Genomic DNA, 23,462 nt, shown 5'->3' with positions numbered 1-23,462 from the left:
ACGACTAATCTGCTTTACAACAATGTTTTTGCAATTGCAATCGCAATCTGATGATCTAAAATGGGGAATTTCGCTTAGTGATGATCAGTTTCCTGCTTCGGGAACCGATTTTTGCTTTACTACGATCAAAACCAGCTGATTGTCGGGTTTTCAAAATGGTCCACCGGGTGCTTAAAATGGCTCCCCGCTGTGCTTAGGGACGGATTCCTCGCTATACAGGCACCGAAAATGGCCGCCGTATGGAGGATCTTCGCTGGATGGTGAGTTTTTACCCCATTGGAACACACTGAATGGTTTTCAATGCATTTCAATGGGGTTTTTAATTTCGCTTTACGATGTTTTCGCTTAACAGCAATTTCCCTGAAACGAATTATCGTCGTTAAGCGAGGCACCACTGCATTTATTTCCACAGTGTATTAACAGAACTAGCCACTAGAAGGAGCCAGATACAATGTTTTCAGGGTCCACAGGGCCGGAGGCTTGGAATCAATCCCTTGCAGATACTGCAGTTCTACGGTATAAGAAAAAAAATCCCTCCTACATACCTTGCTTTTGGCAAAATTCCTGTGGGTGTTTTCAGATCAGCAGACGATTCCCCTCCAGAAGTCACAGGCAGAGGACATGCTGAGACCTCCATGTTTTTGCCATCACCTCCATCCTCACCACAGGACTGTTGACTTGCAGTCACCAAGTCGTGGGAAACAAGTAGAACCGATTAAGCTACTCCTACATTAGCCAAATGATGTAAACGCTTAAGTCACACATATGCACAATACAATGCTCATTGGGTGACTTTATATTTATCCAGTTTCAACAGCAATTATGAAAATAATAAGGGCCGGAAATGCTGTGTAAGCATTTTTGGTGTTGGCATCACTGGCAACATGAACCTCCCAGACAGTCTCAGGTACCAGAATGGAACTCACTTTCCAGGCATAAGGGGAGCAAGGGGGGTGGGGAGGGACTCGCAGTTTTGCCAGGCAGGAAACTTTCAGCATCTATGAAAGTTCTTTTTGCATGGAATGGCAAGACTAAACAGAGATGAACAAAGTACACAGAAACTAAGTTGCTGCAAGCCAAAATGTGGCTGTGTTAAAGACAGACATTTCTTCTGGAATGGCCAAGAGTGAACCCGGCCCTGATATAAGAAAAGGAGTCCAAAACTGGTCCCTTGGCTATGATTCCAGCCCAGCTTGGCAGTTTGAATCCTTCATGCTCATAGCATTGAACGGAAGGATAGTTCAGTTGTCAGTCTTCTTGCTATGCTTCAGGTGAGCTGGTGGTCTTTTAAGCTCTTTTCAAAGCATGACATGATGGTTTCCCATCTATGGATTCATCTTTTGCTTTAGTACAAGTAGTAGTTACAATAACTGAAAATCTGTTTTCAGTGGAACATTCTGGGACTGTATCTGCATTTCCCAGGGCAGTGATTTGGAGAGAGTCAGGCTCTTTCTCCATCTAGCCCTCTTCTGCCAACCCTGAGAGGCAGCAGTTCTTTGGAGTCTAAGTCAAGATGGAAACTCAACCTGTGACCTGCTGCAGGCCAAGCCTGCGTCTGGTCCCCGAGCTATGGTCTCTTCCCTTGATGTCCCTTCTTGCTGACATTAGGGGTGCCAGGCAGGGGTGAGAACGGTCCAGAGCCAGTTTCTACTGCAGAGTCACGGCCCATGCTTCCTTCCGGGCCTGGAAAGGAAAGTCGTTCTGGCAGCGAGACATTTTTTCTCCCTCCTCAGAGTTTCAGAAGAGGACCAATGAAGGATGCAAGCAATCTCGAGCCTTATATGCGAGAGTCCTTCTTTTACTACAGGGTTGGGCAGAGTGTAGCCCTCCAGATATTACAGCACTATCTAGCATTGTCAAGGGACAGGAATTTGGGGAAATGTGGTCCAGCAAAATCTGCAAGACTATGCTTTGCTCACCTTGCATTAACACAGACACAGCCTTACATCCTACTCCCTCCTGTCTGCTTCCCAAGAGCTCTCTAAGTCCCCGGCATTGATTTGCATGCAAGTCCCTGGCATTGACTTGCATGCGTTCCAGTACCAGCCTGAAGCCTAGGATCTGTGTTCTCAAAGGTTTGCTAAAAGATTCTCCTGCTGCTGGAGGCATAAAAGAGACTGAAAGCCACACAGAACCCCCTCGATGGCTGATAGGAGTCAGGGACAGTGCAGCGAGAGAGAGCTGCTCCCCCTGCTAGAATGAGACAGCCAAGCTTCATAAGCAACATTTTTATTTACAAATATTATTAAAAGCTCTGACAGTTTTATCATGCTCTTCCCCTGCACCTTAAAAAAGTTTTTTTTTTTGTTTCATTTGTGGGGTTTTTTTTAAAAGTGCATGCAAAAGAAGTAAAGTCTTTTTTTAAAACTTTTTTATTGTAAGAAAATACACAGTTTGAAAGTGTGAATAATGCAATATTTATGACCAAGATTATGGGGAACAGGGAAAGAGGAACATGGGAGTGGGGAAACAAAGGTGGAGGTGGGCGGGTCGTAGGAAACAGGGTGGGTGGGTGGGTGGAAAAGGAGGACGAGGAAAAGTCCAAGGTGATGTGACTGAAAGACAGTGTTAAACTCCAAAGATTGATTTGGAAAAGAGATGGGAGAAGGAGTTGGGGGACTGGCGTGGCCTGGAACAGGGTGGGGGTGGGGTGGGGACAACGAGGCAGGTAGTAAAAAAACTTCTGATCAGAGAAACAGTTAAAATACAATATGAAAATAAGTAAATTTCTCCTTAAATTTCCTTCTATACACAAAATACACAATTTGACAAGGCCCAATTTGTGCTCCTGGGATCCTCTGGGCGTCTTTTTTTTTTTAAGTGTATTCACATCCTCTGCTACAGCAGAAAATGATTATGATACAATCAAGAATGTGCCAAAGACCACGGCCAAAAACCCACTTGGCCTGGCCTGGCCCTTTTCAAAAAAATCACGCTCTCCCTCTTTCCCTCCCCCCCTCCCCCTGCCCTTCCCCCCCTGCCCCCAAAGTAATAATTATGTCCACCACTGATATGTACAGCACAATTCAGAATTCATATTTTCTGTAAAATGTATCAAATTTCTCGATCTCTTAATAAATTTTTTTTATTATTTTTTTTCATTTAATTATTCCTGATGAATAAATACCAAAAAAAGAAAAAGAAATAATAATAATAAAATTAAAAACTAAACATTATGCAGCAGCTGATTAAGGTAAGGCTGCGATATCCATCTCTCTCCCCCTGGGGATTTGACTTCTTTTTTTAATTTTTTTTTTTTGCTAGTATTTTCACTGATTGGTAGTTAAAAAATGAGTGATTGCTCAAAAGCAAACATACATCCATTTTTTTTGATTCATTAGAATTGTCTCCAAAGTTTTCACTGAAATATATCTTTCTTTTTTAAAAAAAAAAATCATTGCACAGAGACATCAATACTGTGAGACACTATGAGATTCAAGACGGCTGAGTGTGGTCCAGCTCTGGAACGTGACACTTGGCGGGGAGGGGGGGCCCCCCTGATGGAGTAAGAATATACAGGCACTAAGTCCGACGTGATGTCAGTAAGAGAGACAGAAAGAGAGAGAGCACACCCGTTAACATGAGGGAGGGATGTTGGGATTTGAGATATTTTTGTTTGCATTTTTTTTAATGGCAAAAGAAATTTAATCTCATCTGTAGTCCTCCTTAGGAAATTCTAATGTGACCAAATTTCCAAAGCCCATTCGAAGGCTCTCCATGTCAAAAGTTTCAATCTCTCGCTCTTGCCTTTCCAACAGAATCTTTATCCTCTCGCTGCGCTCCTTCTGCAAGGCAGCCAGCTCCTCTTCAATCTGAAATAAAAAAGAAACACAGGAATGGAGGGAGCCGACTTATACCGAGTCTGACCTTTCGCCCGTTGAACAAAGTACAGTACTACCAATTCTGCCTGGCAGAAACTCTCTGGGAGGTCAGGCGTGATTCTTTCCTAGGGCTACCCAGAGATGGCTGGCACTCCCTGGTTCTCTCCCACCCAAATACAGTGGGGTCTCTACTTAAGAACATCTCTACTTAAGAACAATCCAACTTAAGAACAGCTCCATTTGCTAAATTTTGCTTCTACTTGAGAACAGAAATCCAAGATAAGAACAGGAAAAAAACCTTTCCTGCTCTTTTTTTAACCTTAGGTCATCTTAGGTTAAAAAAAATTCTCCCCCTAGTGGTAGAGTACGCATTAACCAGCTTTGCATTAGTTCCTATGGGAACTAATGCTTCAATGTACGAACGCACCTCTACATAACAAAAAAACCAGCCAGAATGGATTAATTGGTTTTCAGTCCATTCCTATGGGAAATTTTGCTTCAACTTAAGAACGTTTCAACTTAAGAACACCATTCCAAAACGGATTAAGTTCTTAAGTAGAGGTTCCACTGTAGTTTCTATGGACGGAAAAGAGCAGATACGGATTAAATGGTTTTCAATGCATTCCTATGGGAAATGCAGATTCAACATAAGAACTTTTCAACTTGAGAACCACCTTCCAATACGGATTAAGTTCCTAAGTAGAGACCCCACTGTACCGAGTGGGTAACTTGAAGGTGGTAAAGGGCTTGTGGGGGACGTGATGGTAAACAGCAGAGTTAGGACCAACTTTAGAACAGAAATTGACCGACGAGCCCTAAAACCTCAACAACGGGTCTAAATTAGGAGGATTTCCAGTGAGAAAGAAGTAGAAGGTGGTTCACAAGGGGAACTGGAGACTAGTAATTGGATGCTTCATCGTTCTCTCACCTACTGGATTTCCTTCTTCATTTCCCCTTCCCCATGGTGGTGGCTGTTTTAAAGTTTTATTGAAGTTTAAAAAAAAATGACAACAAACAACGCAACAGCCACAAATCAGCTGAATATTAGCTTCACTTACATTGTGACTGGCATGGAACAAGTAATTGGCAAGATAGCTCTCACAATGCCAGAACCATTGTCAGACCCATACAGGAGCATGGGATGAACTGTTATTGCTGGGATACTGAATAAAAGGGACCATGTTGCAAAGAATAGAGCTCCCCCCTGCCAATCCCCTAGTTCAGTGGAGGCAAACCTTTTTCGGCTCGAGTGCCCAAAATGAGGGGGTGGGGAAGAAACCAGTGGTTGCCGTGCCACCTGGAAGATCAGAACTGGAACAGGAAGTGGCAGTTTCAGGGGGAATCATGGGGACAGACAGGAAGTTAAAGGGGGAAGCATGGGGACAGACAGGAAGTTAAAGGACCCAGAACAGGAAGAGAAAGGGGGAATCCCAGCTGCAGCCATTTCAAAAGGTTTGTTGCATGCCAGAAGAAAGGGCTTCGCATGCCAGCTGTGGCATGTGTGCCATAAGTTCGCCATCAATGCCCTAGTTATTTAACAAAAAAGTATTTTTTAAATGATAGGTTTTTTCCCATCGGCTCTCAGACTCTGAAAGTAGACGTATGACAGGTTTAAATAGGAAATACACTAGGAATGATGGTGGGAACCATTTGCGGGGGGGGGGGTCAGTAACTTTATTAATCCCCACTATCTTTCCATGCAAGGCTTCCCCTTTGCTGTTATGACATGTCGCCTCCAAAAGCTACGCCCTTTGTGTTGCAGGGCAACAGGATTTCAGCCACAGTCTGAAACACACAGGGAGACATTTTTGCTAGTGAACACCTAGATTTGCCATTATGCAAAGGAACAAACTGTGGCAGAAGTTGCATCAGCACTGACAACTGATTGTGGTGTTGACACTAACAAGGAATTGGTCCCATTACTGAAATCTTAAGGAGCCCGATCCTCACAAAACTCATAGAGTCTTGTAAGTAACCATGAGCCCTAGCACCGGTTGTTAATTCAACCAGGCGCCCAAGCTTGACACGATCTGGGAAAGGCAAACCTTTCTATTACCAACAAAACAGTTCCTTTAACTACTCCTGGATCTGTAACTATGGACCACCCACATCATAATGGAGTACTTTGTGAATATCTGAATGTGATTTAAGTGTAATGGAAACATTCCTACACACCCCAAAAAGCTACATACTATTGCAATGTTAGCAGGTCATTGGCAACCTCTACATTTGAGTAGGACTGGTATTGGCAGTCCTAACTTTGCAATACATATCTAATTCAGTCTTGTAAGTAGTGGGTCACATGTGCTCGGCAGGGATTCTGACATTCTCATGCATTCTGACTCATGATGGGTCAACATCATCAGTCACTTGTCCCTTTCCATTGCTTATATTCAAACAAGAACATGGACCATTTGTTCAGAAATTGGCATCTCTATGCCTGCACAAAAGTGCTTTTGCCTACTTGCAGTATTTGTACGAGTCAGCGTGGTATAGTGGCCAGAGCACCAGACCAAGAATGAGGAGAACTGGGTTCAAATCCCCATTTGGCCATGGGAACTCGTTGGCTAGCGGCAATGTTTTGTGGCTGCAAAAATTCTCATCCGTCAACTTGGCGCTTGTGGGGCAATAACCTCTCACCTCCCTGTTCCATCTTGCCATACCTTTTGCTCAAGATGTGCCCTGCGCAATGACACCCTCTGCTCCAGCTTCTGGTGTTCGCGCTCATGCTGTGCTTCCGTCTGCATCTTGATTTTGCTCTGGTAGGCATTAAGCAGCTCCATCTCTTGCTGAAGCTGCAGCCGCAGGGCCTGGCATTCTGCTTCCTGAGCCTCGTCTAGCCGCAGCTGCAGGCAAGGGATTGAAAACAAGAGGGGCTTGTGAGTCAACCTGTGGGCTAAAACGGCACAAGGCCAATAACGAGGGCCTGTGTAGGCCTCCTTCCGTCTCGAGAGACCAGGGCCACATGCTCTGAAGAGAGGTCTTGGAACAGCGTCTAGTGTAGCTGAGAGTGACAATAACCAGGGCACAGTGGGGTAAAAAAGAAAGAAAACCAGACAAGGTCAAAACAAAGGCAGTATATGAGAGCAAACAGCGGCACCAAAAGAGAAGACAGTGCAAAATTCAGATAAAGCACGGATCTCAGTGACCAACAGGGTGGTCTCACTTTTGTACTAGCAGCTCACAACCCCTCATGTCTTCCAGAGGTTTGTCCCCAGCGCCTCTTTTTCTCACTGGTTTCTTCCTTCAATTCCTCCATCCATTTCCTCCCCCTTCAATTCTGTTCTTTCCCTTCCATTGTACAGGGTGTCCTCCCTTATTATTTCACCATGCTGGCTCCCAATCTACATTCTCAGTGGCTCAACACTTCTGCTTGTTCACTCTCTCACATCCCTTCCTGCATCCAACTGGTCCACCCTGTCCTGAAATCCCCATCATCTTTTCCTGCCTTTTAGCCAGGACTGTTCTTTTCCACGTGCTCTTGAACTTCATGTTTGTACCTTCCCCCTCTGTTCTTTTCCCTTGGTGGTCCCTTTTCCCAAGCTGGTCTTTTAATCTGCTCTATGTAGGGCTGCCTTTAGCTGGTTCGAAAGACAGCCGCTACACTTCCAACTGGAGTCCATTCTAGGGAGCCCTTGCCACAGCCAGTGCATTTCTGGGCCTGATTCAAAGTGTTGGTCATTATCACTAAAGCTCTCTATGGATTGGACCTAGCTGACCTGAAGGTCTGCATCTCCCCGTGTGAGCCTTCTCAGCTTTTAAGGTTGCTAAGAGTTGATCCTGCTCTCAGTGCCATTGCCAGTGCCGGCATGGTGGATGGGGACACAAGCATGGGGGTGTCTTGATGGCAACTCCCCGGCTGCAGGATGCTCTCCTTCGGGAGGTCAGAATGACCCCCTCCCTTTCTTTTATCCTTCTGTCAGCTGTTGAAGACCCACCTCTTCAGGAAAGCTTTTAAGAATCATAACTGACTCCCCGAATGCTGGTTTTTTCAGCCAGTTTTTTAAAAAAGTTTTAAAAGTTTTTATTGTTGTAGTTAATTTATGAAATCATGGAATAATTCAGATGGAAGGGGCTGTAAGGCCCTGGAGTCCCACCCCCTGCTCAGTGAAGGAATCCAAATCAAAGCACATCTGGCAGAGGGAGGTCTGCTTTTCTTTTGAATGCCTCAGCGTTGGAGTGCTCACCACCTCTCAAGATAATTGGTTCCACTGTCGTACTACTCATGTTCATAAATTATACATCAACATTGTTTTTTTTAATGTATAACTTATTGTGTTTTTAATTTTACTTTTTAACACTGTGAGCTGCCTTATTGAGAGAAAGGCAGACTACAAATAAGGCAAATAAAACAAAATAGAGATATGCATAATCATTTCAAGTATTCAGAGCACATTTACGTGTATGATCTAGTAGCAACCCTTGCAACAAGTTAAGCAACTTGATATTATTCCCTCTCCCCATATTCCCCCTATGGCAGATAGAGGGATCGAGGCTGAGAGAAGAAGTTACGTGAGGCCCAGTGAGCTCCCTGCAGGAGCAAGATTTCAGTTTTCTGATTCACAGCCCAATCTCTTCATCACAATACATAGCTGTTCACAGAGTGTCCACAAACACTCCGTGTTACCCGTTTCTTTCTCCCATGTCTGGAATGCCTGTAAATATTCTAAGGCATCCCATAAACTTGCTCTAAATTCTCACGGATACATCTATGTATCCTTTCATTCATTAAAATGTTTCCTCCCCCCCTCCCAAAAAATAAGGCAATGGCTTTTGTGAGAAAACAATGCGTGCACCTCAACCTTTCTCCCTCATGCTAGATTCTAAGCAGGAGAAGGAACCATGCGCCCCCAAGGGCATTTTTGTTCCCCCTTTAACGGCCAGAAGAGCCCCTCCAATGTTCTGATTGGCTCACAAAATAAGAGAATCAGGCCTCTACTGGGGAAAGGGTCTCCCTCCCTAATACTGTATTAGCATTAACATATGGTTGGTTGGTTGGTTTTTTAAAACTTCTAGTGAGCTTTTTTTGAAACTGGAAGTGATCTAATCACTACCTGCTTCATTGGAAGACCTGACTCACCAGATCCTCACTGTTTGTACCCCACAGTGTGCCTTATTCTGTTAAGCATAATGTTGCAAGGGACCCTTGCAGGTCCATTAGAGCATCCCAGGGTTCCATGGAGGAACCGCAGGGGAGAGGGCCTCCAGGCTTCTACTTTAAGGACTTCCGCTTTATTTTAACTTGAGGTCTTTTTAAACTGTACCCCCACTTTCTAAAGGGCCCTTCTCTTCTTCAAAAGAAGAACATGAGCACATCCTTAAGCCAAGAGCTGTCCTCACCGCTTGCGATGCCATCATCTCGTTGATGCTCTGCTCGTACTGCTCAGCTAAGACCGCAAGCTTTCTTGTCTGCTCGTCCTTTAGGCTCTTCAGAATAGTTTTGTGCTCACTCTTTGGAGTCACTTCCAGCTGGTGGTTCTTGAGTGCTTTATACTGCTTGGTTTGCACTTTGCATGTGTCCTGGAACTGCTTTTTGATCTGCATTTCCATGGCCTGCAGCAAATGCAAGAACAGTTCAGAAATTACTGATTACAAATATACATACATTTACATGCACATACATGCAAATGATTTTTAAACATTAAGAACGGCACAGGATCCATGGAGAGACTTTAAAGTCTGACAAGTTTTTATTCAAGATGATTAAGGGACACATTGCAGCCAATATATCTTGGCGGTTTTCCTTGAGTCTAATATGAAAGTACCAAGGGAGAACAGCTTCTTCAGAATACTGAAGACGGTGAGGGAGCAGGGAATGAACGCTCGCCCACCTTTTGACTCTGGTGAAAGGGTATGGTTTGTTCTGGCTCGACTCAAAGGCTGCAAAATCTCTTTGATCAAAAGATACAGGGAGACAAAAAGAAATATATGGGTGGAACCCATGAAAACCAATTTCTCTTTTCCCCCATGAAACCACTGTCTGTTTCCAGTGGATGTTTTCTGATTTCAGCCATTCGAAAGAACTTCTGAGGAAGCCTTAGTCCAGAATCCTATTATGCTGGAAGACTGCGGAGGGGCAATCGCTCAAGCGGCCTGTGCCACTTTGTGGTTTTCTGCTGTGCACCTTATTGTGCCCTAACTGTGCAAATCAGTAACATGTCCAGTCATGTGATGAATAACCCACAAAATGTGATTAAACAGTAAAAATGCAACAGGACTTTGGCTATAAACCATTAAGGAGCCTAAGCTTTTCCCCTGGGTGGCCGTACTTAAAAAGATGCAGTGCGCAGTCAGCATAGGCATTTGCTGTCGTGTGTCAAGTCATACAACTGCTGTGCAACAGGAAGTCTATGGCAACTTCTTACCTTGCAGCGATTCACTACTGAGATTTATGCCAACTGGTGTAAGTAACAGAGTTCTGAACATTACGGCTAAAAAATTGTCAAGATCCATAATTCTTTTGTGATTAAAATATATACAAACGACCCTCAACTGGAATGAATGAGCCACTGGCTGCCTACAGCATTGCTCTGTTTACTAGGGATTCATTACAACTTGTATGTGTGGGCGTCCGTTTATTGTGGTGCCGTTTTACCTAAAGGAAGTAAACTGGGTAACAGGAGGATATGTGGCTGAGTCCCCCTTCTCCACCTTGGGTCTCCTGAAGACCCAAGGCCTGGCCTACTTGCTCTGCCTTGGAAGTAGACAGGGCCTCTGGGAGACCCTGTGCTCAAGGTAGACCAGGCCTCCAGGGAGTCCTGTGGCCCAGTCCACCTGCTTGACAAGGAGAGATGGAGCAGGGCTCCAAACTCCTGGCACAGGCTTGGAATGCATCATGACCGCTCAGTGGAGTATTACTGTACACACATACAATTAAGACAGCAGTGCAAGATGGTATAGATAAACCGTCTTATACAAATTATAAACTCTCCTGCTAAATCAGAGGCAGACAGTTATCCTAAGGTCACGGGGCACAATGGACTGGAGACAATTTAGCTGCTTGCTCCCACAGCAAAATATCAGTAATAGCTGCCAAACTTTCCAGCAATTCTGGTGCAGGAGAGATGGGACATCATTCTTCTGCACCACACAGTTTTGAAAAGACTGCAGGGCTGAAAGCTGACTTCCCTTCCTAAAGTGACCGGAAGGGAAAAAACCGGGAGAAATCTAAGAAGGGAAGGGAAGGCATGACCCCATGGGTTGCCCACCCCTGCGGGAGGTTGCAGGCCTTGCTCCTTTGTTACCTTCAGGTTTTTGGGCTGCTGCCGCAGTTCCATGACGTGCTTTCTGTGCAGCTCCCGCTCTCGCCGCTTGTTGTACTCCAGCTGGTTCTCAAGCTCCGTCTGGTGCTGCAGCCGGATCAAGTCCATGCGTAGCTTCTGCAACATGTGCAACTGCCTGTACTCCAACTCCCGCGTCGACTCGTCGTGCCGAATTAGCATGGCGTGCTCCATCTCCTTCTGGGTTCTCTTCTTGTTCAGCTCCTGCAGGTTTCAGGAAAAAGGTGTGGGTCACCATCCAAGCCAGGTGGGAACGCTCAGCCTCTCCCATGCCACAAGATGCCTGTGGCCTACACATCCAAGAGAACAGTCTCTCTTTTTCCCTTGTGATTCTTAATTTGATTTAACATCTATCACACATTAAAAAAAACCCCATACCTACAGAAAAACAACATATACAACTCAATGTGCTCCCACAACCACTGAGATCATTGGAGATACTCTATTTTTCTTCCCTTTATGGAGCCCCATTCCCCTTCCAGAAATACAGAAGGTACTCATGCAAAGGTACACAACCCTGTCCCTTAATTAGTACAAAGTCAGTAAATTCTCCTCATATACTTCTAAACATATTCTTATTTGTCATTCCTTTTCTTGCTTTACTATATGCTAATTTATTATTAATAGCTTTATTCCACACATCTTTACACTATTCATTTAATTAGAGATAGCACTTAACTTTCCAATCTTTGCTATTATTAATTTAGCCACCATTGCTAGATTCTTTTGTTGTCCAATTCAATTGTTCACTCTCAAATATCAATAAAAATGTTATTCTTAAATTCAAGACAAGGGTTAAAAAGGTAGAGGTAAAGGTTCCCCTAGACAATTTGTCCAGTCGTGTCCTACTCTAGGGGCAGTGCTCATCTCCATTTCCAACCCATAGAGCTAGCGTTTGTCCAAAGACAATCTTCCGTATTCACCTGGCCAGTGTGACTCGACACGGAACACCGTTACCTTCCCACCGTGGTGGTACCTATTTATCTACTCGCATTTTGCATGCTTTCGAACCACTAGGTTGGTGGGAGCTGGGACAAGCAACAGGGGCTCACTCCGTCACATGGATTCGATCTTACGACTGCAGGTCTTCTGACCTTGCAGCACAGAAGCTTCTGCGGTTTAACCCACAACATCACCACGTCCTAAAGCATTGCCATCTGAGCACATAAGGCACTGCAGCCCAGTGCTCACTGGGTTTATGAAAACTGTAGCACACCACATCTATTTGAAATTTTGTTGCCTAAACGTATAAACAGAGACTGGTGTATATCACTGCCTGAATAACAATGTTGCATTTTTTTTAGGAAGGTGTGTGTTTGTACATACACACACATTCATTCATTTTATAATATTGGCAACAGAAGGATATTTTACATTTTATGTCATGTATTTGTATATCTAGTTTCACAACAAACGCCATGTATTTATTGGACACTGTGTGAAGAAGTACTTCCATGGTCTGTGCTGAACCTATTACAAATCTGCTTCAGTCATGGGAGCTTGTACCACAACCTGAGACCAAACCTCTCTTGCTATCTTCAGGAAGCCCTGACTTCTTTTTTGGGGGGTGTTCTTCTGTAAACTGCCCAGGAGGTGGCAACCAGGAGTAACTAAGTTCCATTTAAAAGTGAGAACACCTGTAACTATGGCTATTTCCTTCTGAAGAAAAGGTGTCTCCCTCCAATCTACACCAATCCAACAACCTCACTTGTATATTTCAATATTTGAAAGAAGACGAATATGCAAGTTTCTCTTAAACTAGAAGGATCAAAAGGTGTGGTAGGGGGCTGTTTAGAAGGAGAACCACTGTTCCTGCCCAAATTTGTTTGGTTTTTTTTTTGTGTGTGTTTGTTTAGGGAGAAAGGGCCTTGAAAAATGTCCTCGGGAACCACACAATCCCTATACCAGATGTAAACCTGTACAGATCATCAACTGACACCTTAGGCTATCAGCTACGACAGGGAAGAAAAACGAAAGAGCAGGTGAATATAGAGGACACCTTGCCAAAGAGTGGCTCAAATACATGGAGCTGGTTGGTGAGCAGGTCTTCCCTAGGGACCTTGCAAAGGGGGAAAGAGAATCCAGAATGAATGAATGAATGAATGAATGAATGAATGAATGAATGAATACATAAATAAATAAACAAATAAATAAATAAATGGCCTCTTCCTCCTCCTCCCAAAATCTCCCAGCCAGCAACGGCAGTAATGTTTCCAACCTCTGGGTCCCATTTTGCTGTTACCTTAGCTGCCAATTATGTCACCTTTTGAATACAGTGAATAAGGCTGAATAACCTTACTTCACTTATAATTAACTTTATTTATATACCCCCTGGATTTCTGAATAGACCCAGGGCTGCGCTAAGATGCCCAGTTTGCTAGGACAATGCAAAACACGGGACTGCCATGTGGCAACAGGCATGGCAGTGTTAACTTAAAACCTGGCAATTAGCTGTGTATGTTCACTGTATGTTTTTCACTACACCACACTTTTTGAGGAGAGGGGAGGAGAAAAAGAAAAGAGACAACGAAGGATCAGATTACGGTTAAACTTCAAACTAATACATTATTATGGTATAATTATATTCAATTAGACAGTTGGACAAATGAATGGTTGAAAACTAATGGCAAATGTAGAGAATGCACTAAGTACGAACAATTTTTATCATCACATGAAGACATGCAGAAATATGTTTTGACGAAGGGAGTAGTAAGTAGAATATATAATTTAATTTCGGAACAAGAGGGAAAAGAGATAGGAACAGAAAGTTTGACATTAATTTGGGAAAACAATTTAAAGACAGAAATTAAAATAGAGCATTGGATAAAAATTTGGAGGACAGGAGTTTTAAGGTTAATGTCAGTAAGAATAAAGGAAAAAAAAATTATTTGTTTAAGGTGGTATATGACTCCTGTGAAATTGAATATAATAAATCCAGATTACTCTAAAGCTTGTTGGAAATGTGATGAAGAAGTTGGCACATATTATCATATGTGGTGGGACTGTAAATAGATTCAGAAATTTTGGAAATTGATTATTAAGGAAATGTGTGATATATTTGGAAAAGATATTGAATTTAACTAAAATTGCTCTGTTGTCAATTTTTGATAAGACAGATCTTTATTATTGTTTGAAAGAATTGATTTCCAATTTTATGACAAGTGCTAGACTATTAATAGCTAGGTTTTGGAAAGATAAAAATGATATTAAATTAGAAGATTGGCATGGTGTAGTATGGGACATTGCATTAAATGATAAATTGTCTACTGAACTCAAGATGAAAAGAGGGGAAATAAGTTTAAATATTGTTTATGCCATTTGGGGTAGATTTGTTGAACTTGTATTAGTGAAAGGAAAGGGGAAAGCCTCTAAACAACAATCAATACAGTTTTGGAAAGTAAGTTTGTATTAAAAGTATTGTTCCAAGGGGTCCCGTGGGTATGGGGTGCACGGTAGTATTCGTAAGCACTTTGTATTTTTTTTTTAAAAAAAAAGAAAGAAAAGAGGCAAGAGGTTATTATACCTCTCGTATATTCTGCTGCTCCAACTCATGCCTCCTGATCATGGTTTTTCGTTTGAAGAAACGGCAGTTTTTGTCATAGTAGAGTCTCTGCTGGCTGAGAAGATGGGCCTCCTCTTCAGCCTGTGTGTGCTGCAGGTTCTCCTTGTGTTTGGATATCCTCTCCTGCTTCTCCTTCTTCGGTGTGCTGTGATCCTCGTTCATTTCCTGTACACGCACAGAGAGGGAAGGGCCAAGAACCAAACCCGTGTGTTAAAAAGTAGCCTGACAGGCAGCGAAACATGTAAGGTCCCCTTCCTTGCCATTCCTACAAGTTTACAAACTGAAGACAACATGGAAAAAAACCCAGCATTGACCAGGTCACTCAAAACGGGGCTGTAGTGAAAGTAGTTTGACACTGTAGTGTCAAACAAGGGGCTAAAGATTCAAGAGAATGGGAAAGCAAGGACGTAACAGCCTAACAAGACCAGGATTAGTTTCCTCCACTGCTTTAATATCTTCCGGGCTCATACTGGGCTGGTTCGTCACCTGCATGTCCCTCAATATGTTACTGCTCAACCTCAACCACGCCTTCTCTCTCCCCCCCCCCCCAAATGATGACTCTGATGGAGAGGGCCATCTTCAGAAACAATTACCATATTTTCCATGTACTGTATAAGACTATAAGGTAAAGGTTCCCCTTGACATTTTTAGTCCAGTCGTGTCCGACTCCAGGGGGCAGTGCTCATCCCGCTTTTCAAGCCACAGAGCCAGCGCTTCTCCGAAGACAGTCTCCGTTGTCACATGGCCAGCGTGACTAGGGAACCCCGTTTTACCTTCCCACCGAGATGGTACCAATTTATCTACTCGCATTTACATGCTTTCAAACGGTTGGCGAGGAGCTGGGACAAGTGATGGGAGCTCACTCTGTTGCGTGGATTCGATCTTACAACTGCTGGTCTTCTGACCCTGCAGCACAGAGGCTTCTGCGGTTTAACCCGCAGTGGCACCACTTTTGTCTAAAATCTTTAGACTAAAAATTGAGGGTCATCTTATACACGGAAGTAAGCTGAGGAGAGAACAAAAACAAAAGGAGGGGAAAGCAGGGATCAAAGCAAATCTGCAGCGCTTTGATCCCTTTCCCCCTACACTTGCTAAGCCCCACTTATTTTTCTTAATTTTGGATTAGAAAAGTGGGGGGCGTCTTATACACAGAAAAATATGGGTATATTATATACAAGCTTAAACACAACACTCCTCAGAATTTCCGTCCAGAAAGATGCAAGCTCCTTGCCCCTCAAGATTACACCTGGTGAGATTTAACCGGTTCATACATAACACAGGTTAGAAAGAGTAGAAGAGTGAAAATGACTTTAAGTTCACAGACTAGGGCTGGAACCAAAGTACACAGAATGGAAGTTGGAATCTATGACTTCAACCAAGGCTTCCCTTCAGCAAAATACATTGCACAGGAGGAGGAGGAGGAGGAGGAGGAGGAGGAGGAGGCTGTGATCAGAATAAATCTCAACATACACTTGTTTGGAATGGATCTTACTGGGGGAAAAAACAAGCTGTTATTTCAAATAAAATAAAATGTCACATGAAAATTGAGGATAAAGGGGGCATTATTCCATGGCAATTTTCCCATCTCAGAATTCACTGTGCAAACTGACTTACAGTCATGGGTGGACCAGAGAAATTGTATGTGGCCATTACACTAACCAGAAATATCTAAGGGTCATTCACCATGCTTCCCTAGGAGATGCACTGGAAACACATCAACAGCAACCCCTTGAGTTCTGCTCATGTGGGGGCAAAAGTATGCAGCCAGGAGTTGCTTCAGTTTTTTCCTCTCAAGCTGCCACATGCCTCAGGTTTTGTGAACCAGCCACTAAAAGAGAGTAGACCAAAGCCCCTGCCTTTTTCTGTTTAGCAACTATATTCCTTTTTTTTTTTTTTTTTGCAAAATCCAGAAAGGTAGCAAGGGCTAGTAGTAATTTCCCCCTGCATCCCCTCCAAAAAGCTCTTGCCCAGTATAATCCGACCCAGCATGTAAAAAGAAATGAATGTTGCTTATTTTACAGCTAAGCTAGCCTACACCTCAAGACACATAGAACTAGGTAAGCTTGCTTTGAAAGGGGAAAATGTCTTATTTAGTAGAAGTAAGCTGCCATTTCCTTAATTTAAAAGCACGGCACTAACATATCACACATGACTACAGCCCATGTTCAATGTTGTGGTTGCATTGCCTCTCTGGGACATGGGCTGTATGACAGCCCTAAAAGATTTAGATGTCATAACCACATCACATATTTAAAACAACACTGGAATGTATTATTAACCCCTGTATTACAGAGGAGGGTGTGGATCTCAAAGAAGGGGGGTTGCCAAGATATGAATTCATTCTGAGGGAACTTTTGAACTCAGAGCTAGTGTCTGAGTAGGAATCAGGATACATGGGTTTAAATCCCTGCCTAACTAAAGAAATTCACTCATGGTGGAAGTATGACCACTCCTTGAACCTATCACAGACATTGAAACTCCATTAGTATCCCAACAAGTCAGAAGCAAACTGACAGCAAATAACAGCAGTAACTTTTAAGCTAAGGTAGGAGTGGAAATGAGGGTGAAAGAGGAGAGCACAAAAATGGTCTAAAGCTCAACATCAAAAAGATCATGGCAACTGGTCCCATCACCTCCTGGGAAATACGGTAGAAGGGGAAGATATGGAGGCAGTGACAGATTTTACTTTCTTGGGCTTCATGATCAGTGCAGTTGGTGACAGCAGCCACAGAATTCAAAGAAGCCTACTTCTTGGGAGGAAAGCAATGACAAACCTAGACAGCATCTTAAAAAGCAGAGACATCACCTGGCCAACAAAGGTCCACACAGTCAAAACTTTTTTCCAGTAGCGATGTATGGAAGTGAGAGTTGGACCATAAAGTAGGCTGACCATGGAAGAATTGATGCTTTTGAACTGTGGTGCTGGAGGAGACCCTTGAGAGTCCCCTGGACTGCAAGGAGAACAAACCTATCCATTTTGAAGGAAACCAACCCTGAGTGCTCACTGGAAGGACAGATCCTGAAGCTGAGGCTCCAATACTTTGGCCATCTCATGACAAGAGAAGACTCCCTGGAAAAGACGCTGGCAAAGAGTGAAGACAAGAGGAGAAGGGGACGACAGAAGATGAGATGGTTGGACAGTGTCATCGAAGCTATCAACATGAATTTGACAAAACTCCGGGAGGCAGTGGAAGACAGGAAGTCCTAGAGTGCTCTGGTCCATGGGGACATCAAGAGTCGGACATGACTTAACGACTAAACAACAACAAGGTGTGGAAAACCTACAACCATTCAAACCTTACTGGGCTCCCATCAACTTTCCTCATTGGCTATGTAACAAGGATGATGGCAGTTGTAGCACAGCAATATCTGTAGCACAGCTTCATGTTTTTCCACCCCTGATCTAGGAACTTAAGTGGGTGTTGTAGAAGTTAGCATGTTAGATGTTCACTGAAGACATATTATTCACATTATTATGTCTGAGGCCAGTAGGTCCTACCCAAGGATCTGATCTGTGTTCAACATAATCATTAATGCAAACCCTAGGTGTAGCAATTACTCTTCATTTCATGATTTGGAATGCAGGAGTTACTTTGCACACAGGTTTAAGCTTCGTACAAAAGACAGGTTCACAAAGTTTACCAGTGCACAGGGATGCTTGGTGACCTTTATGCCCCACATATTTGCTTTCCAAGGAACAGAAGAGTAGATGCAGGTCAGTGACTGAGTTTGTTTTCAGTCTGTGCTGTAAGTGTATTTTAGGGCAAGTACCTAAAATAGACTCGTATGTTTGAGCCACTAAGATGGAGAGCAGTGCGCCCAGGTAAGCTACTGCAATTGTCTTAAAAGCTCTTTAGCTGCAGGCATTTCTTTTAAAAAAAAAAAGAGAGAGAAAACGATGTTTTAAAAATATGTTCGAAGAATATTCATAGTACAGTGTCCAGATTATATGTGGAAGAAGCTTAGAGGATGCATTGTTGATAATACTTCAGAACACTTCATAGTGGAAAAGGAAGTGGGCAGAAGCTGAAAATGTTTGTGGTAGATGTGACCCAGGTTACAGAAATAAAGGATAAGCCAATGATAGGAGTGTGTAGGTTCAAATATTTGGACATAAGTCAGGAATAACTAGGGGCATTCCATACATTTAATGGATAGACATTAGAGGTTATATCAGACATACTTCTATGGAAAATTCTAGCTCTCTGATTGACATATTTGCACATAATGTATATACATGTGTGCACTAACATTCAGTTCTGTGCAGGGACAGATTAATGAGCTATCCCAGGGAAAGTGAGTTCTCTATACATATTCAAATATTGCCCCTACATTCACACCCTAAGGACAGAAAAAATGATGGCAATTTTTCTCCTTCCTGACATTTTCAGAAAAGACATCATGACCCTCTCCAAATAATAAACAAACAAACAAAAAAGAAAAAAAACATAAGTCAATGTGAGATTTTTTTACATATTTGCAGAAATGAATGTGTGTGTGTTTAGTCGTTTAGTCGTGTCCGACTCTTCGTGACCCCATGGACCAGAGCACGCCAGGCCCTCCTGTCTTCTACTGCCTCCCGGAGTTGTGTCAGGTTCATGTTGGTTGCTTCGCAGACACTGTCCAGCCATCTCATCCTCGGTCGTCCCCTTCTCCTCTTGCCATCACACCTTCCTAACATCAAGGTTTTTTCCAAGGACTCTTTTCTTCTCATGAGATGGCCAAAGTACTGGAGCCTCAGCTTCAGGATCTGTCCTTCCAGTGAGCACTCAGGGTTGATTTCCTTTAGAATTGATAGGTTTGTTCTCTTTGCAGTCCAGGGGATTCTCAAGAGCCTCCTCCAGCACCACAATTCAAAGGCATCAATTCTTCGGCGGTCTGCTTTCTTTATGGTCCAGCTCTCACTTCCATACATCACGACAGGGAAAACCATAGCTTTGACTATTCGGACTTTTGTTGGCAAGGTGATGTCTCTGCTTTTCAAGATGCTGTCAAGATTTGTCATCGCTTTCCTCCCAAGAAGAAGGCGTCTTTTAATTTCAGGGCTGCTGTCTCCATCTGCAGTGATCATGGAGCCCAGGAAGATAAAATTTGACACTGCCTCCATATCTTCCCCTTCTATTTCCCAGGAGGTGATGGGACCAGTGGCCATGATCTTAGTTTTTTTGATGTTGAGTTTCAGACCATTTTTTGCACTCTCCTCTTTCACTCTCATTACAAGGTTCTTTAATTCCTCCTCACTTTCTGCCATCAGAGTGGTATCATCTGCATATCGGAGGTTGTTGATATTTCTTCCGGCAATCTTAATTCCGGCTTGGGTTTCTTCCAGTCCAGCCTTCCGCATGATGTATTCTGCATATAAGTTAAATAAGCTGGGGGACAATATACAGCCTTGCCGTACTCCTTTCCCAATTTTGAACCACTCAGTTGTTCCATGACCAGTTCTAACTGTTGCTTCCTGTCCCACATATAGGTTTCTCAGGAGACAGATAAAGTGGTCAGGCACTCCCATTTCTTTAAGAACTTGCCATAGTTTGTTGTGGTCCACACAGTCAAAGGCTTTCGCATAGTCAATGAAGCAGAAGTAGATATTTTTCTGGAACTCTCTGGCTTTCTCCATAATCCAGCGCAAGTTAGCAATTTGGTCTCGAGTTCCTCTGCCTCTTCGGAATCCAGCTTGTACTTCTGGGAGTTCTCGGTCCACATACTGCTGAAGCCTACCTTGCAGGATTTTGAGCATAACCTTGCTAGCGTGCGAAATGAGTGCAATTGTTCGGTAGTTGGAGCATTCTTTGGCACTGCCTTTCTTTGGGATTGGGATGTAGACTGATCTTTTCCAATCCTCTGGCCACTGTTGGGTTTTCCAAACTTGCTGGCATATTGAATGTAGCACCTTAACAGCATCATCTTTCAAGATTTTAAATAGTTCAACTGGGATGCCATCACCTCCACCGGCCTTGTTGTTAGCCAGGCTTTCTAAGGCCCACTTGACTTCACTCTCCAGGATGTCTGGCTCAAGGTCAGCAACTACATTGTCTGGGTTGTCCGGGATATCCAAATCTTTCTGATATAATTCCTCTGTGTATTCTTGCCATTCAGAAATGAATAGACCAGTGCTTTTTCTTGCCAGCAACATCTCAGCAAAAATGAAACAAAACAAAAAACCCAAGGATTCTTGCACAAAAAAGACTTTTTTTGTGTAGAAAGTTCTATTTTGCACACAATACACGTTTGCTGTGCAGAATACAAGATATGGCACAAAAACAATCCCACAGTATTTTCCTAAAGAAGCTGCCAAAATATGGAAAATGTGTGTAAACTCTTATAATCTTGCCCAGGAGGAAGAAAACTTCAAAAAAAATTGTTCTTGCCAATGAGAACAAAGTAAGCAAAGATTTACACCCCTATCGTGGCTTCAGCTGCTGTAGATATACTCTTCAAATATTTTCTCCATGATGGGCAAATTGCATGTGGAAAATATCTCTGTGCTGCTCGTCAGCAGAGGACTGTTTCACAGGCCACCAAAAGGACACAACAAACTGCCCCCAAATCTACTGAGTTCAGTAGTTTGGTGACACAGCAGCCAGCGTTTTGCCTGCAAGAAGTCTGCCAGCAGGACATGAACACTACAGCCCCCTCCTACTCATGTGCCACAGCAGCTGGTATCAAAAGCATATACCATCTCTACTGTTGGAGGGAACATGTGTTAATCATGTGACAGCTATTGCTAGTCTACTTCATGAACTTTGAAGCCACTGCTATATCCTGCGGCAGTAAATTCCACAGTTTAAGTATCAACTGTGTGGAGAAGTCCTTCCTTCTATCTGTGGCAGGTGACCCTGCACATGTACATGGATCCATGTGCACATTCCAGCCTATGTACAAAAACTGAACATTCATTTCATCACAGAAGCGGCACTGAGGAGTCCCACATTCCAAAATTAAACAACTAAAATGAAATTAAATAAGAGACAAATTTCCAAGACAAATACATATATGTGAGGTATTCTTACCCAATGTAGGACATTCATTAAGGTTGACTTGGAAGATGATATTAAAACTAGGAAATAATTTACATCTTAATAGAGGAGAGCTGTTTCATGGATATCATCATTAATGCAGATGGCTAGGAGTTTTTGTCTACAGATGTAAAGGAAGGCTAAAAGGTTACTCAAAGGGCAGCGTTACACAGACTATACTTTAACTGGGCACTCAAGTCAGACTAAATTATATCCAGCAGCGCCTCAAGGATGCAAGGATAATTAAGACACCAGAGGAACTTCTATATGCTCATAGAGAGTATTCTAGACAAAGAGCATGCAACGGCCTCAGGCAACCCTCTGTGACAGGCTGGCGTTCTGGGTGGCAACTACACTGATGTATCACTGTAGGAAACAGGGCCCTGTTCTCCTAATTCAGTGGACTCTTGCTAAGAACAACGGTTTCAAGAACTGGTGGCAAGTTCAAACCACTACAGAATGGAGATTGTAGCTAACTGGGATGGCAAGTTCAAGAAGGTGCTAGGAAACAATCATGCTTTAGCACAGTAGTAGCCATACATTATATGTTATGTAGCATGGCATTGGCTATTGTTCTTTCGACTCCTACCCTGCCTGCACTCAGTTTCTGCTGTTTCCTTCCTCATGCAGCCAAATCAGGAATTTTCCTGTAGCTGCCAATATGCAAACAAGCACCAGAGGCTCCCCTCTTAGATTTACTGACCACCACCATCATAGTACATTTATCCCGTATCAACCCTACTTCTTCCCAGGCAATGGGTTTCTTGGAAGGTGGATACATGCAAGAAAATGCTAGCCCTCCCTGATTTTAAAGCTACGACTGGAAGTATGCAAACAATTTGCAGTGAGGATCTCAGATGGTGGAAGTAACTTTTGATAATTAAAACAGAATTTTGTCTGATCTTTTTAAAGTACTGTATTTGTACACTTGCTTTATTGTCTTTTAATGATGTAAGCCACCTTGGGTCCTTTTAAGGAGAAAGGTGGGCAAAAATGAAATGGAATGAAATAAATGAATGACCTTCTGTTAATCATGTTGTTATGTGCTGTCAAGTCAAAACCAACTTCTAGTGACCCTAATAGAACTTCCAAGGTAAGTGAGATATTTAAGGAGAAGTTTTATCAGTACCTTGCCCCAGTGAGTCTTCACGGCTGAGCAAGGGCTTGGACCCACCCTTCCTGAATTCTAGTCTATTATACAATACAATACACTGGCTATTCACCTATAATCCTAGCCCCCTCTGAATAGTCGTAGAAAACAGAATCAGTCAGGCAAAAGAGAGTATTATTTAAAAAACATGGTTAGTTAAAGATATGTTTAATCTGTACCATCCATAAACATTGCAGAGTTCAGCTTTTGTTATTGCCGTGGTATCTACAGTGGTTTGGTTCCCTAGGGCCACTTCCATACAAATTCCTGCTGTTAAGCCACTACTCTGCATTAGGTTCACACCTCAGGTGTATCAAGGCAGACACAGCTACTGCAGATTTAAAAATCTCTCTTTCCCTTGTGGATTCACCAGCACCCTGAATATTGTAGAAATTGGGGTGGGGTGTGGACTCTTCTTCTGCGAGGTGGTATGGATGGTTCAATGTAAGGACAGTGGGTTATTTAAAACGTACAGTACAGTGATGCCTTGCAAGATGAAAATAATTTGTTCCGCGAGTCATTCTATATTGCAAAAATTTCATCTTGTGAAGCTCCATTTCCCATAGGAATGCACTGAAATTTAATTAATGTGTTCCTATTTGTCTTGCGAAGCACAGCCATAGAAAAATT

General features: G+C 43.0%; 1 protein-coding gene across 4 annotated transcripts in view; it reads right to left on the bottom strand.

Moving 5' to 3' along the window:
* Positions 1–3,276: 3,276 nt before the first annotated feature.
* TAOK3 (TAO kinase 3) overlaps positions 3,277–23,462 on the bottom strand; it is a 165,963-nt gene continuing 145,777 nt past the window's right edge. For all 4 annotated transcript variants that reach the window (XM_072983472.2, XM_072983471.2, XM_078381625.1 and 1 more), the window contains 5 exons: positions 14,625–14,828; positions 11,066–11,305; positions 9,162–9,374; positions 6,485–6,667; positions 3,277–3,812 (listed from right to left, as the gene is read on the bottom strand). In XM_072983472.2, the coding sequence (XP_072839573.1) occupies positions 3,651–3,812; positions 6,485–6,667; positions 9,162–9,374; positions 11,066–11,305; positions 14,625–14,828 (1,002 nt within the window). In that variant the 3' untranslated portion in view covers positions 3,277–3,650. The remainder of the gene's footprint in view (positions 3,813–6,484; positions 6,668–9,161; positions 9,375–11,065; positions 11,306–14,624; positions 14,829–23,462) is intronic.

The sequence above is a fragment of the Pogona vitticeps genome, chromosome 14 (genome assembly GCF_051106095.1).
Source record: "Pogona vitticeps strain Pit_001003342236 chromosome 14, PviZW2.1, whole genome shotgun sequence".
Taxonomy (NCBI): domain Eukaryota; kingdom Metazoa; phylum Chordata; class Lepidosauria; order Squamata; family Agamidae; genus Pogona; species Pogona vitticeps.
The sequence above is the reverse complement of the archived record's forward strand: the minus strand, read 5'-3'. Positions and strand labels throughout refer to the sequence as shown.